Source organism: Camelus ferus, chromosome 13 (assembly GCF_009834535.1).
Source record: "Camelus ferus isolate YT-003-E chromosome 13, BCGSAC_Cfer_1.0, whole genome shotgun sequence".
Classification (NCBI taxonomy): domain Eukaryota; kingdom Metazoa; phylum Chordata; class Mammalia; order Artiodactyla; family Camelidae; genus Camelus; species Camelus ferus.
Window position 1 is genome coordinate 39,104,056 of NC_045708.1, and position 15,128 is coordinate 39,119,183.

Consider the following 15,128-nt stretch of genomic DNA (forward strand, 5'->3'; position numbering starts at 1 on the left):
GGCCCTTTGCTTCCTCTCTGCTAGGGCCCCCATGACCTGGGTTCCCTCTCCCATCTGTGCCCGAGTCCTGCTCTGGGGAGCATGGGGACAGCAGGGGTACTGAGTGGATGCTCGCCAGTCACCTCCATCTTCTCCTTTGCCCAGTGTCAGGCCGGCACAGGGCAGGTGCTCACTGCTGGTGGAACAAACGCCTCTTCAAAATCCTTAGTGCAGGTCACAGCCTGCATCTCCTCATCTGACAGTGATGTTTTCCAGTAGTTAAAAGGTGTCTGTGCTGAGGAAGAGACTAGGAAACCTGGTTCCCAGATGAGGGAACGGCAGATGGAATCTTCTAGACCCTCCCAGCTATTCCCCATCACATCCATTTAGGCTCTCTCCAAACGAGTAACAGTTCCACTAACAGCTAACACTTCTACTCTTACTATGTAAAAGGCACCGTTCTAAACACTCCACAAATGTTAACATCCTCACAGCCACCACTATAGGTAAACTGTTACCCCCATTTTATAGTTGAGGAAACTGAGGATAGAGGTATAAACTAATGTGCCCACAACCACCCAGTAAGCAGTGGCAAAGGCAAGGTCTGAAACCGGTTCCTTCAGACCTTGTAAAGGCAGACTGAGACCACACTTTACTTCAGACACCATGTGTTTCCCTCCCTTTCTTCTGCAGACCTAGATGAGGGTCCCAGATCTCCAGGGAATCAGAACGTTCTACTTTCTAAATGTTCAAATCATCATCCACCGATGCTGACTCCCCCCGCCCCAGTTCTCAGTAGTTCTTGCCTAGACGGTGGCTGGAGCTGGGTTTCCCCACATCTGTCCAGCCCCATCCAGCTGTCTTCCAGGATGCGGCCTGGACTGTTTTCTAAAATCCAAGTTGGACCGTGCTACTCTTCAAATCCTTCAAGGGCTCCCCATTGCCTTGGAGGTGAAAAAATGAAACTCAGCCTCCCTGTGGTGCAGCACCCTAGGACCTGTGGGGTAAATTCCAGAAAGCAGGGCATGGCTGCAGCGCACAGGGTCATCCTAGCCATCCTAGCTGAAGCTGACTCTCCACTGGAAACACACAGTGCCCCAGGAACCTTTTCTGACTTCCAGAAAAATAAAAGAGATTCTGGCAAACCAAAATGTCTTCTCAAGATGAGAAACCAAAACTGCCTTTCAGGATACCCTCAAATATTTGAAGTGAGATGATGTTCCCCCCTCCCAACCCACCTTCCTCAACTCTCCATAGAAAATGCAGAATTAACATGCCCAGGAAAAGAAGGCTGATGCCTGAAACACAAAACAAAATCCAGTTAGGCGCCAGAACAAAAACTCTGCCCAACCAGTCGCCTGGCAGTTTGTAATCAGTATAATAAACTCCAACCCACGTTCCCCCAAACATGTCAGGAAGGGCTGCGGAAAAAAGATGTCCCTTTAATAAAACGTTATCAACATATATCGTACACAAACTACAATGTATCATAATTACTTTTTTTTTCCTCTCTTAATTCAGAACCAGACTACAAGGTAAGAAAAAACACAGAAACAGCTACAATGTTCCCAATAATCCGCACAAGGTCTTTTTTCAGGCAGATGATATCTCACATAATATGATATACATGGATCAGAAGGGAGGGAAGAAAACAAAGACCAGCTACAGGGGAGCGGGGAGGAGGGTGTAAATGTACAAAGAATTCAGGTGTCTTCAGGGCAAGACACAGAGGTTTCAATGGGGTTGTGGTGAGGTGAGGGAGGCCATGAGTCACCCCTCCTGGGAGGGGACAGGCTCCACTGTCGAGTTTGTTGGTTTTTGAAAATAAAAACAAGACCGGAAACAGCACATCTGTTTGGTTGTTGGTGCCCCCTGCCCCTCACAGCTATTCCAAAGTCTTTCCATCCAGTTCCAAGCATATACAGAGCAATTCTGGTCAATATCCCATCTTTGAAAAAGGAAGAATCAAGAGGAAAAAACAAAAGAAAGCCCAAACTCCAGCCCTACACTGCCCGCACACACGATGGGGACGAGGTGAGGGATGAGAACTCGGAGGTCGCAGTTTCCATGTCCCAGGTCATAGCCATCCTGTTGGGGGCGGCCTCCCCAACTCTGCTCCAGGCCACCGCCCCGCTGGCAGGATTCTCGCTGGGAAGACTGGGGTGGGGGCTGAGGGCAGGAGGGCAGGGAGGTCCAGAAGAGAGAGGAGGAAGCAGTCCTGGGAACACAGTGCATGCCACCGGGTCACAGCGCATCTCCGCTGGGGTGGGATCCTGAAAGCGGTCGGTGGTCTGGCCCCTCCGGCCACATAATGGGGGAAGGGGGTCTGGGGTCCAAGTTGTGCAGCTGCTGTCGCCACCTCGCCGGGAGAAACCAAGCAAAAACAAAACAGTTTTCTGCCCCTCCCTTGCCCGTCAGCACAAACCAAAACCCCAAGTGGAAAGGGTAACTCCTTTTTTCTTTCCAAAGAAGGCCTTTTGAAGGAAACCACCGATTGTTAAACTGCCCAGTTTATTATAATAATAATTATTATTTTTAGATGGCTACAAAGACAGGTGAGACCTCACACCTAGACTAGTTTTCCTGGTGGAAGGGCTTAGGTACAGACGGACAACAGGGCTTGGTGTTTTTTTTTTTTTTGTCCTTTTTTCATTTTTTTTTAAAGAAGAAAGCAAAGAGATTGGGGTGGTTGGGGGGGCTTGCTAGAAGCTTCCATTTTTAAAAATTTTTCCCCCAAAAAATCCCCCCTGAAAACAAATTAAAAAATCCCAACAACGGTAAAACCCCAAACAAAAAACAACAAAAAAGTGTCATGTACATAAAAGGTCCTTTCAGGGAAGGGCAAGGGGTGGGATTTCTCTGGTCATTGACTTGAAATATATTTTTATTTTGAATTTTGTCCTTCATGTTTTATGGAATAAAAAGTTCGGCCTTTTTATTGCATGAAACTAAAATTGGGAAGGGTGGGGAGTGGAGGGGAAGGTGGGGATTGAGGGGGAGCAGGAGACGCCCCTCCCCCAGCTCCTGGGTAATGACACCTCACTTCTTCTTGCATAATTTCTGGCATCTTCCCGCCTGCAATGCCGGCTCTCTCAGCGTCTCGGAGAAGAGGAGGGGGGAATCACACACTCATCGTCATGCTTGGAGAATACTGGAAGGGGAAAAGCAGAGAAGGGGGGTCTGAGAGCCTCGTGGAAGTCTGAAGGCACAGAGCTGGACAGGATCCATCTGCGGGTGGCTGGCTGAGTTGCCTGTGATGGCGCTGGGTGGGCAGGGGGTTGGCAGGGCCAGGAGGCAGGGGTTAGGAGCCACCTCTCAGCACCAGCCTGTGCCCGTCTGTCAGGAACTATGGGAGCCGACTTGCCTCCCCTGCCCCCTTTCCCTCTCCAAACCATCACTTCTTTCCAGGTGAAGAAGCAGCAGCCCCTGCCCTCCTCCCATGGGGCCCCTGACTGCAGAGAACTGGGGTCTGACAAGCCGGAGCATGGCCAGGGTGCCCTGGGGTGGGAGTCGGTCTGGGGTTTTCAAAAGCTACCTAACCACGGTCATTCCTTCAAATGAGATTGTAAATAGAAACCCAACGTGGAAAAGTAGAAGGCCAGCTCCTCTGAGTTAAGATCCCAGGAAATCACTGGTGGCAGGAACTTTCCTCCCCAGCACAGGTAAAAACAGACCCCCGGGGACAATGACCCAGTGGGCCAGAGCCGGGGCCTCCTGAGTCCCAGCCAGGGCTTTTCCAGCCACATCAGCTTAATCAACGCTGGAAGCACTGTGCCTGCACATGGACGCCCGGGAGAGGACCCCGCCGGTGGTCAGATGCAGGTGACAGCAGTCAGCACCAGGCAGCAGTGGGGAAGGGAGGGCTCTGCACTGTCTGGAAAGGCCCAAAACACGGCTGCCAGAACACCGGCCCACTGGGATATGGTGATGCCCAGGGAGGAATGAGGGTGGCGGGGGTACACTCACATTGTCATTCTGGAAGGAGTGGAGGAAGTTCCCTCCTAGCTCGCCGTCGTCTCGAGGGGTGCCTGGAGGATTGCTAATGCCACTTATGTTGTTAGGAGAATTCTGCAGAGAGAGCAGAGGAGGTGAGCCCCTGTGCCCCCCCGCAACCTGCCACCCAAACTGGGAGAAAGGCTTCCTGGGTGGTGCTGTCAGGGAGGAGACACACTCACTTTTGGAAGTCCATCTATGTCACCTGACCCTGGAAGGAAAAAAGAACCCAGTTCAGTTTCATGCCCACTCTTCTGTGCAGAGGCCTTCACACCCTTACACCCAACCTCGAATATTTCTGCAAAAAGGATGTTCTACCCAGGCAATATCTTTCTCTTGGGCTCTTGCTGTGTGGACCACGCCTAGTTGAGCCAGGAGCTGAGGCAGAGAAAGCTTCCCGGGATGGTCAGGTAGGGCTGGACAGGGTGCAGCGCTACGAGGTCGGGACACTGACTTACCTAACGAGCCGTTCATGTGGTGTGGCTCCATGCCGCCCATGCCTCCCATTGGGCCGTCCGAGCCTGGACCCATCGGGAACTGGGGGAAAAGCAGAGCGTGGCAGCTGAGCGGGCTCTCGGCGAGACTGGCAGGGCTCCCACGCCCCTGCACAAGAGCACTCTCCCACACGCCTGGGCATTTAACACCAGGAGGCCAGAGCTGGCGCCTCCTCCGTGGCCCCTGGGACTGTGCGGGGCAGAGGTGCTCAGCCCTCCACACCAGGAGAGGACACAAACCTGGAGGAGGAAAGGGACTGCCCTGGGTCACCCGGAGGCAGCTCTCCCATCAAGCCTCCTGGATCCCATCCTTGGGCTCTTTCCATCCCTGGGGCAGCGTGCAGAGCTCACCAGTCAGAACCCCAGACAGACAGACACAGATGGAGTGACCGACTGTGTCAGGCCAGGAAGCAAATATATGAATGCTTTTCCTCCCCATTCTACAGATGAGAGAACTGAAGCACAGAGTGGGCATGCCTGGCCCACAGTCTCCCAGGCAGGAGATGGATGAGCTGGGACTGGAACCCAGGCAGCCTGGCCCTGGAGCCATGACACTAGCCTCCTCCAAGCTCCTCCTCAGAAATGAGTATGTTTCTTGGGGCAGGAGGTGATGAGGTCAGGTTCACTGAGCAGTGAGGTGGGGGTGTTGGGGCAGCTGGGGTGTCAGTGACAGGAGTTCGCTCCTTGGGACTACATGGGGGGAGCTCACTAATGAGCAGAACTGACCGCAGACAGATCAGAGACCAGACGTGCAATTGGCTCTACCAGCCCCCCAAGGCCTGTCTGGAACTGTCACAACCATCTCAGAAAGAAGCAACCAAAGGCCAGAGGTCACATCACATGGCCACCAAGGGATGGCTGAGCCCAGTTTGGAGAGCCAAGGCCCGGTGATACAGATCAAACACCAGGGTGGACAGAGGATGGAGGTGGCAGAACAGAGGACTGTTTGGCATCTGGCCTGTGCTGGGCACTGAGGACACAGAGCTGAGTCACACTTAGGCCTCAGCTTGGAAAAGGAACTCAGAGCCATAAACACCCAACTACCCCACAGGACAGATGTGCTAAGATCCAAAGAGAGCTGCAGACTAAGCGTGGCTGGAGCTTCAGAGAGAGGCACTGGAGAAAGGGCAGAGAAATCAGAATAGGCTGTATGGAGGAGGTGGCAGAGCATCAAAACTGAGGGATAGAATTTAGACAGGCAGAAACAGGTCATGGACTCATTCTCAGCAGGGGTCCTGCCTGAGCAGAAGTAAGAGGGCTCCTAGCAGGTGGCAGCACAGAGTGGCTGGAGCAGGGACCAAATGACGCAACTGCAGGGGCAGGGCTGGGGCCGAGCCGCTTCCTCACTCCTGCTGCCTCACACACCCTGTGCAGCATCCTCGCCTTCCCACTGGCCTCCCAGCACTGCTCACAGACTGTGGGGCACATTTTGCCATCTGGCAACAAATTTCACGCTTATTAATCCAAGTGACATGAGGATGAGGGTGACCAACTTTTCAGGGAACCAAGCCTGGACACAGCCATACCAGACCAAAAAAAAAAAAGAAAAGAAAAACCTCAAGATGTGATTAATATAATGTTCAGTTATGCACGTGTATTATTACTGTAACATATATATTTGAAAGGTATTTTAAATTATATATTATTGTGTATTTTTGGTATTTTTAAGTTTTATTGAGATACAATTCACATACCACACAACTGATCCACTTAAGAGTACACAATTCAGTGGTTTTTGATATATTTACAGAGCTGTGCAGCCATCACCACAATCAATTTTAGAACATTCTCATCACCCCCAAAAGAAACCCTGTACCCAATAGCAGTCACTCCTCAAGCCTAGAACCCCCAGGTCCACACCACCATTAATTTATTTTCTGTCTCTACAGATTTAGCTACTCCGGATACTTCATGTAAATGAAATCGTGTATGTGACCTTTGTGGCTGGCGTCTTTCGCTCAGCATGTTTCCAAGGTTCACTCACGCTGCAGAACGTATCATGTACTTCTTTCCTTCTTATGGCCAAATAATATTCCACTGTATGTATGGACCACATTTTATTCACCTATTCATCAATGGACATTTAGGCAATCTCCACTTTTTGGTACTTATGACTAATACTGCTGTGAACATTTGTGCACAATTACTGTGTGGACGTTTTCATTTCTCATTTCATTTCCAATGAGTGGAACTGCAGGGTCACATGGCAACTGCTGAACCCTTTGAAGAACTGCCAGACCGCTTTCCACGGCAGCTGCGCCCTTTACGTTCCCACTGGTGACCCTGAGGGTTCCAGTTTCTTCCCATCCTCGCTAACACTGGCTATCACTGTCTTTGATTCTAGCCATTCTAGTGGATGTGACATAGTATCTCGTAGTTTTCATTTGCATTTCCCTAGTAACTAATGACACCGAGCATCTTTCCACACGCTTATTGGCTATTTGTACATCTTTGGAGAAAGGTCTGTTCAGATCCTTGGTCCATATTTAAGCTGGGTTGTCTTTTAAATTATTGTATTTTAAGAGTTCTTTACATATTCTGGATTCAGACACATGACTTGCAAATATTTTCTGTGGGTTGTCTTTTTACTTTCTTGACAGTGTCCCTGGAAACACAAGTTTTAAAATTTTAATGAAGTCCAACTCAGCTTTCTCTTGTCACTTGTGCTTTTGGTGTTGGATCTAAGAAGGCTGTGTGTAACCCGGGTCCCAAAGATTTATTCCTACATTTTCTTCCAAGTGTTTTATAGTTTAAGCTCAGACATTTCAGACTAGGGCCTACTCTGGGTTAATTTTTGCGTACTGTCGCAAGGAAGCAGTCCAATGTCACTCACCTGCGTGTGGACAGCCAGTTGTCCCAGCACCATTTGTTTATTCTTATTATTTAGTTTTCTGTTACACATATGCTATTAATTAAACAAAACAACAGTCAAACTAGTTAACATTGGAGGACTAACTAAACAAATGACATTTGTTACATAAAAATGTAACATTTTTATGTTTTTGTCTTCTGCCATAGTAAATTATTTTAACTCTTGGACATTTAAATTTTGGAGACTATATTACTGTGTATTTATTAAAATACATAAATGTAAGATTTTTTTTAAGAGAGAACCTAATACTATAGGACTGATTAAACAGATGCTACCTAGTTTTTAAAAAATGACATTTTTTCCTGTCCTGTATCACAATAGGCTACTTTTGCTCTGCTTCCTTTTTAAATTTTTTTTTTAAAAGATTAAAAAAAAAAGTTTTAGGGAAGGGTATATAGCTCAGTGGTAGAGCGCGTGCTTAGCATGCAGGAGGTCCTGGGTTCAATTCTTGGTACCTCCTCTAAAATATAAATAAATAAACCTAATTGTCCCCCCCCCCAAAAAAAATTATGAACAAAATGCTAGTGTTGCTTCTTTCACAGGGTAGATGCCTGGGATGATCCATTCAAGGACGAGTCAGTCCAACCTGACAACGCCTACATCCTTTGAGTATCTTCAAGAACACGAGTGGTGCCTACCAAGGCCGCATTTCTGGATCAGACCAAGCCAGTCTGTGAAGACGTGGCCAGAGCAGACTCTAGTAAAGCTCCTGGGGACCCACCCTGCTTTCAGGGGTGCAATGAGGCAATCGGTGCTTGCTTTTCCACTAAGCTTCTCTGAATAGCTGCAGCCTCTGGGACACCCTTCTTTCTCTTCATGTAGTGGCAAAACTGAACACAGAACTGAGTGGAGAATTCACCGACTTGCCGCTCTGCTTTGAAGCCGGGCTGTCAGTCCGATGTGCCAACACCAAACTGTCCTCCCCACCTCTGCACACAGGGCGCTTAGGACTTCACTTACGCGCACGGGGTTTTGGACCTGTAAGAACTCACTTCCAGCTCCCCAGAGATGTCCATCCACATGGTATCTACACACTGGTGTTGGAAGACCAGCCGCCTGTCAGGCCCTTTTCATCTAGTTCTTCAGACAGGCAACGCCTGTCATCCATGCCCGTCATTTCTACGCAGATTAAGCCCACTGGGTGTCATTACTCATGAAACCACTCTTTCTCAGGGAAAATGGTTTTAAAGTACAAAGGTAATTTGAGCTTGTGAGATCCAAGCTAGATTTTAAATAAGTTAGTTTTTTTTTTTTTTAAAGATTATTCCATTTGCTTTATTTGGCGGCGGGGGGAGGTGGGAGTTGGGGACAGAGGTAATTAGGTTTATTTATATTTATTTATTTTTTAATGGAGGTACTGGGGCTATACTCTCCCCACCTCCAATTATAGTTTTAATAAAGAAATTGAGAAAGTCCTGTCTAACTTGGCTGCCCTTACTGGTGACGTTTGAGTTCTCCAGCAATCTCACGTCCAAAAAGCAAGCCATTACTTTGACTGTATGAAGCTTTGTCACAACCCCACCCAGAGACCCCGAACAGCTCAAGGGCAGTACACTCATCCTCATCCAGACTCCTTGTGGCCTCTTTAAAGATCATCAAACAATTTTGGAGAAACAGCATCGACATTTCTATTTTACTGTTAACTCCATTCTCCATTCTCATCTCATTGCAGCTACAAATGAGAGAAGAGCTTCACAGCAGGCTGATGTTTTAACATCTTCTCTATGGCCAGCAACAGCGACAGCCGTCCAGCAAGTGCGTGTCTGAGGCTCTCCCCATCTCTCTCAAGTAAAAAAAATCTCCATAAGCGCTTCCGCACGTTTTGAGCAAACTGACAAGTGACCAAAACCTTTCATTATGAAAGCCTGATTGTCACAGGTAAGCAAATCACACCCCTTTGCAGCAGTGCTGGGGACAAGGTATGTGGGAGACCTAGCAGGTAAGATTATTGACTAAATGAAATCTGCCAAACTAACTGTACTGTCTGCCAAATGTGCAGATAAACGAGCGAAGTCTGGATTGTATTTGGACAAGAGAACAATCATCTTTTGTTTGTTGTCTGCAGTTTCATTAACATCTTCATCATAGAAATCAAGATGATGATTTGAAGTTACAGTTTTCAAGTCGAAGTACCTAAAAGCTGGGGAGATGGTTTTGTTGCCAGGATTTGATGCACCACATGCTAGGAAGCTCCCTGACTGCTGGGAAGATGTGACAGTCAGCTTCACCCCGTAAAGTACCAACACACTCGTCACCAAAATGGCCCATCCGCAGGACTTAGTTGCAGCCTTGGAGTCAGGAAATGTAACCTTCTCAGTTCACGGAGCCATTGAGGGACCGACATGGTGATGGTGTTCGTTCAAAGGCATGCCGGGGCCAATGTAGCAGCTGCTATTTCGGACTAAGCGCTGGCATCTCTTTGGAGGGCACACAAAACTTCTGATTGATTTAGAAGGATGTGCCTGTCTCATCCCAGACTCGTGCGGTTCCATCTGCGATGCGAGCTCACACCCCCCTCCCTCCACACTGGGCTGCACGCTCCGCCTCGGCTGTCTGCCTCCCTAACCCAGCTGCAAGTGTCCTCCCACCTGCCATTCAGCCCTTTGTTTTTTAGTGACGTCAGGGTCACGCTGGTGCTGGTGTTCTCATCGTTCTCACTGTCAGTATCTGAGCTCTTAGAAAATTTGGTCACGATACTCACAATGTGAAAAATGAAACCTGCGCTCTCTTTGGACACAAAGCACAACAATTAAGCCTCAGGCAGAGTCAAAGGCAGACTCCGTCAGGGCCCAGAGGCAGCGTGCTGAGCCCCACCCCTCGGAGGGATGCAACACTGAGAGCCACAGGCATGGCTGCCAGCATTCATGGTTGGGGAAATACAGCGATGGCAACCATGGGAAGAGGGGAGTCTCTGCCATTCTCCTGCCCTCCGTTCTGTCTTCGGGGTTGCTATATGGGTCTTATATTTTTCTGCTCAACCTATTGCCAAAACCCAGGACTTTGTGTGTCCTGGGAAGTCATCTCCTGGGACAAAGGGCTTTTGATACTAAAACCCCAATGATCGGTGCCCCCAGGGAAAGGCAGTTGTGATGGGAGGTGCTGGCTGCCCAAGAGGAGAGGGAGAAGGTGGTGGAACAGCAGGCGAGGAGTGCAGTCCCCACACTTCTCAGTCATGTGATGGGGGAAAGGCCCATCCTGGTACTCCCAGGAGGCAGGCCAAAAGACCTCACCCAAAGGCTGCCAGAGGATGAAACACGTGTGGTGTCCAGCATGGCGCAGCCCACCATCAAGGTCTGGCACAAAGGGTGATTCGGAAGCCACATCAGGAACCGAACCAGCAGAACAAACAGAGCAGCCCTAAATGCCCAAGCCATCCTTGGGGTCACAAGTATCTGGCTCTGCAGTCCACAGGATAATTGGTTTGGTCACACGACAGCCTCCTTTCCAGACACTGAGCTCCTTGAGGGCAAGGCCCCCACCCTGCGAGAAAGGGTTGTCTGTGGGTCAGACCGAGAGCTCCCAGCCAGGAGAGGGAGACAGGCTGCAGCTGTACAAAAGTCCCACCCAACACAGGACGCGGGAACACACGAGCAACTGGGTGCACAGGAATCAGAAAAAGTGGAGTGAGCTACACCACCATTGGGCGTTAGAACTTTGGGAGGCCGAGAAGGGAAGGCATGCCTCCTAGATGAGGGACGGGCATGAGAGGAGGCAGAGGGCTCCCAGAGGCACAGGGCAGGCAGGTCCCCGGGGACCTCCACTCGTAGCTCCATAGCCAAGGAAACAGACCAGAGACGGTGAGGGATGGCCCAGGAGCACAGCCAGTCAGCCGAGCAGGGACCAGCCCAGACCCACCCGCAGCCGGTGCTCTTCCTCACCAACACCCCCGGGGCCGGGGGGGGGGGGTCCCCAAGTGAGGCTAGGTGCCTGCCTCTGACCAGAGGGGTGGGAATCACTCCACCTCCTTCTCTCCCGCCCCCTGCCAGCTATGAAATGGGAACCAAGTTGCCCAAGAGTTAATCACTTTTCTGACAGTTTATTTTATTCATCTTTGGTAACAAATGGCTGAAATCAATTAAACTTGCTTTCCCCTCAGCTGATGAAGTTAATTATGATTTGTTATGGTATCTGATATGTAAATTATTAGAAAGCAGACTTACGTTGGACCGGCTGCCTCCAGGCGGCACCGGATTAATCATTGTGTAGATGTTGTCACTGGAATTTGCTGAATCTGTAGAACAGTGGAAACCCGCAAGTCGGGGTGATTAATTCATTTCTTAATTAAAACAAACTCATGGCACTTGAACTCATTCTTCTGTATTTTATCACCTAAAATTTCCTCTAAGTACCACCATTTTCTGGTTAATTTGTATTTAATGAAGATTCACAAAGTTTTTAATCACAGAAAATTCAGCTGGGGTTTCAGGGTGCCTGGACAGCAGCGTGGACACAGCAAAGGGGATTTATTGGTTCAAATTCTCGTCTCCCCAACCCCAAACCAAATCTGGTCCCCAGACGCTGCCTGGGACAACGCTGGGGCAGCCAGACCACCACCTGTGCTCTCCTCCAACCCACCCAGCAGTTTTAATCAAATCGGGAAAGAGAAACACCACAAATTACCCAGGGGCCACCCTGCCAAGCTGATGGGGCAGGAGGAAGAGGCAGGGATGGGGCTGGAGACGCATTAACATATGGAGTGGTTTAATGTGACCTAGTCTGAATGTAGGTCATGCAGCTCATAAAAATGCAGCAGCAGAAAGAGGGAGCCGGAGAGGGAGCCAGAGTATCACGGTCGCAGCCAGCTCCACCCCTGCAGCTGAGCAGCCTCCCTGTTATGGGGAGCTGAGGAGGGGGAGGGAGAGAGGGACCCCTGTCTCCCCAATTAGCCAGGAAAGTCTCCTTAGGAAATCAGCTAACATGTTTATAGCAGGAGCAGGCACCGTATTTCTTGGGCAGGAATCCAACCACCCCTCACTTGTTATTTCTGGGGCGAGTCAAGACTTTATGTTGGATTCCTTCTAGTTGGTGGTATGCTATTCTTAGCTGGGAAAGAAACACAATTGTGATGCTGTCTGTGTGTGTATGCGTGCACACACCCATGTGTGTGCACACATGCCATCTTCTGATTAAAGAAAAGGGGAGGAGGGATCTCTGATACAGAGGAGCAGAAGCCAAGAGCCCTGGACATTCCAGAGGCACCATGCTGTAGAGTCCTAGCCCCAGGATGCCAGAAACCAAAAGCCCCCTTTCAGTAATCTAGAGAAATGACAACCAGACCAGGATTCTCTCTGACCAGTGGAAGCTGAGAATGGTGAGGCCCCTCATTCCCCATCTTGTTTGGCCCTGCCCTTTAACCGGAGATGAGGAGTGACCCAGCTGAGGCCACATGGCAGGCTGGTGGCACCAGAGGCCTCATGCCTCCTAAATCCCTGAATCCAAGATGCCAGGTGGGAGACACACTGCCCAGGAAGAGTGGCTGCCAAGCCCTGACTCCGCACCTGGGCCCCTCCAGGACTCCCTGCTCCCCCAGCAGCACCCGCTATCCCAGCCCTCTTACCTGCAGGACTAGGCATGATAGGTGTTCCTGGGGGGCCGCCACCACCAGGGGGTCCCTGAAGGTGAGATAAAAACTGACATCAGAAACCAACAGTAACGACAAACATGGGGAGAGGTCACAGAGCTCCAGCCACGTCAGAAGCCAGTACTCACCCAGGGCCCAGACCAGCATTCAGCTCTTGCTAAACCGCCAGTGTTCATGCAGGGCCCAGGTGTTTAAGGCTTGGGGGACGTGGAGGCCCCCTTTCCTTTCTTTAAACCAAGAGGCAGCTGTGGGCATGCACATGTGCTCACAAGCATGACAACTGATGGAACCAGGGCCTGTGGTGGAAGCCAACAGGCTACTGGGGGGTCAGTCCCCCACATAGGGATCCCAACTCTGGGTCTTGTTTGGAGACTTCTGGGCCCCCAGAAGGTACCTGAACACTGACAGCAAGTTCTAGCACAATTTGGAATCTGTGCTCAGATTGGGTTTTGAAAAGAAAGAGATGGAGGCCCCAAGCAGCTCTCTTGAACACTCAGGTACACGGGGCTGGACCCACGGTGCCCCAGACCCGCACACACTTACCACGTAGGTACCGGGTGATGAGGAGGAGTATGGAATCTAGAAACAAGAGGTGGGGAAGCCACGTATCAGAAACCCCACCTCCAACAGGCATGCCCTTTGCCTTCCAAATCCTCCTGGGGACACAACCCCACCCTTGATGGGAAAGACACTGAGCCACCTGGAGAGTGTTCCTAGGAAGGTCAGGGATATGAACAAAGTCCAGTTCCTATACTGAACTGATTCCAAGAGCCTTGGCAGGGAGCCTTAGGGGCCTATGGGCACAGAAGACCCTCCTGTTCGAGGACAGGAAAGTGAGAGCTTGGCCCCAAGCCCCGGCCTCCCACCCAGAACTGTGTGCGCTGAGCCCCTTCCCAGATCTTTCACTGGAGTGCTGGAAGCCAGGCCTGCCGGGAAGAGATCGGCAGGAGCTCAACGTGGACGGTGCTCCGAGCGCGGCTCCCAGCTCACCCCTAAGCTTCTGCAGAGCAGACGGCAGAGCCCCTGATGGCCCCAAGTCTCCCCTGACAGGTAGGCTTCTCCTTGGAGGCATCAGGCAGAATCTTGCTGCCTTCCACTCCCCATGACATGGCCAAACTGGGGACGGGAACCACCCTGTACCCTAGAACCCCATCTCTAGCAAACAGCAACCCCCAACCTGGGTACTCACTGAGTTAGCACTGTTAGGATTGGGCCAGGGTCTGCCAGCTCCCGGGCCCCTGAGAGAGGGAGAGAGAGATGGGGACAATGAAAAAGGTGCCATAACCACTAAGGGGGTTGTGCCAGGGGCAGAACAAGAGGGCTGAAACCACTGATAAGGACAGTCCTAGGGCTGTTCTGGGTAATAACGCATAGTTCCATGCGCAGAAATCTACAAACTCCTGCAAATTATATATAAAACTTGTGAAGAATAATCACATTTCCTCCGCATGTGCATTTTCCTAAGAAGGGAACACACAGATTCTTACAGGGATCCACCATCACAAAGGGGCTAAATCACTGAAACACTGGAACAGTGATCAACGTACAGAGGTTCAAATCTTGACCCTGCCACTTAGCGCTGCGTGAGGCTCTCTGTGCCTCAGTTACTTCATCTGTCCATGGGGGATAATAAGCACCTCACCAGGGTTATTATGAAGATTTGGTGAGTGAATCCCTGCAGCAAGCTCGGAATTGTGCCTGGCACGGATAAGCACTACATGAGGCATGAGAGGTCTCATCACCAGTGTGGCGTGGACTCTGAGCCACCAACAGGGTCGTTTTTGCCTTACATGTTAATCCCGGGCATGGCGGGGCCGAGGGAGTTGGGTGGTGGTCTCATGCCGCTGCCGTAACTCTGCAACGATAACCAAGGGTCAGTCTATGAGAAGGAGAAGGGGAACCAGAGAGAGGAGGAGGGAGGAAAAACAAACAGAACATAAGCAAGAGGGTTAGTCTGTGAAAAGAATCTGATGAAAAAGTAATACATTCATTAAGAAAAATTGGGGGGGGGGGGTGAGAACCAATGACAGGACCATGATGATAAGCCAGCACAGAGGGACAGTCACAGCTTTAAATGCATCTTCAGGGGCTGCAGGATGGGTCTCTCAAAATCATAGGGGCTCCAGCATGGCGCTCATGATGCACCTGCACCTTGGCCTCAGGCAGGAAAGGGGAACAGGCTCCGTAACAGAACCGGCTCGTGACTACC

At 50.4% G+C, this 15,128-nt stretch overlaps 1 protein-coding gene across 4 annotated transcripts in view; it reads right to left on the bottom strand.

Moving 5' to 3' along the window:
* Positions 1–1,401: 1,401 nt before the first annotated feature.
* SSBP3 (single stranded DNA binding protein 3) overlaps positions 1,402–15,128 on the bottom strand; it is a 157,898-nt gene continuing 144,171 nt past the window's right edge. For all 4 annotated transcript variants that reach the window (XM_032494361.1, XM_032494362.1, XM_032494360.1 and 1 more), the window contains 9 exons: positions 14,710–14,774; positions 14,109–14,157; positions 13,463–13,498; positions 12,896–12,950; positions 11,499–11,569; positions 4,431–4,509; positions 4,155–4,183; positions 3,946–4,047; positions 1,402–3,130 (listed from right to left, as the gene is read on the bottom strand). In XM_032494361.1, the coding sequence (XP_032350252.1) occupies positions 3,101–3,130; positions 3,946–4,047; positions 4,155–4,183; positions 4,431–4,509; positions 11,499–11,569; positions 12,896–12,950; positions 13,463–13,498; positions 14,109–14,157; positions 14,710–14,774 (516 nt within the window). In that variant the 3' untranslated portion in view covers positions 1,402–3,100. The remainder of the gene's footprint in view (positions 3,131–3,945; positions 4,048–4,154; positions 4,184–4,430; positions 4,510–11,498; positions 11,570–12,895; positions 12,951–13,462; positions 13,499–14,108; positions 14,158–14,709; positions 14,775–15,128) is intronic.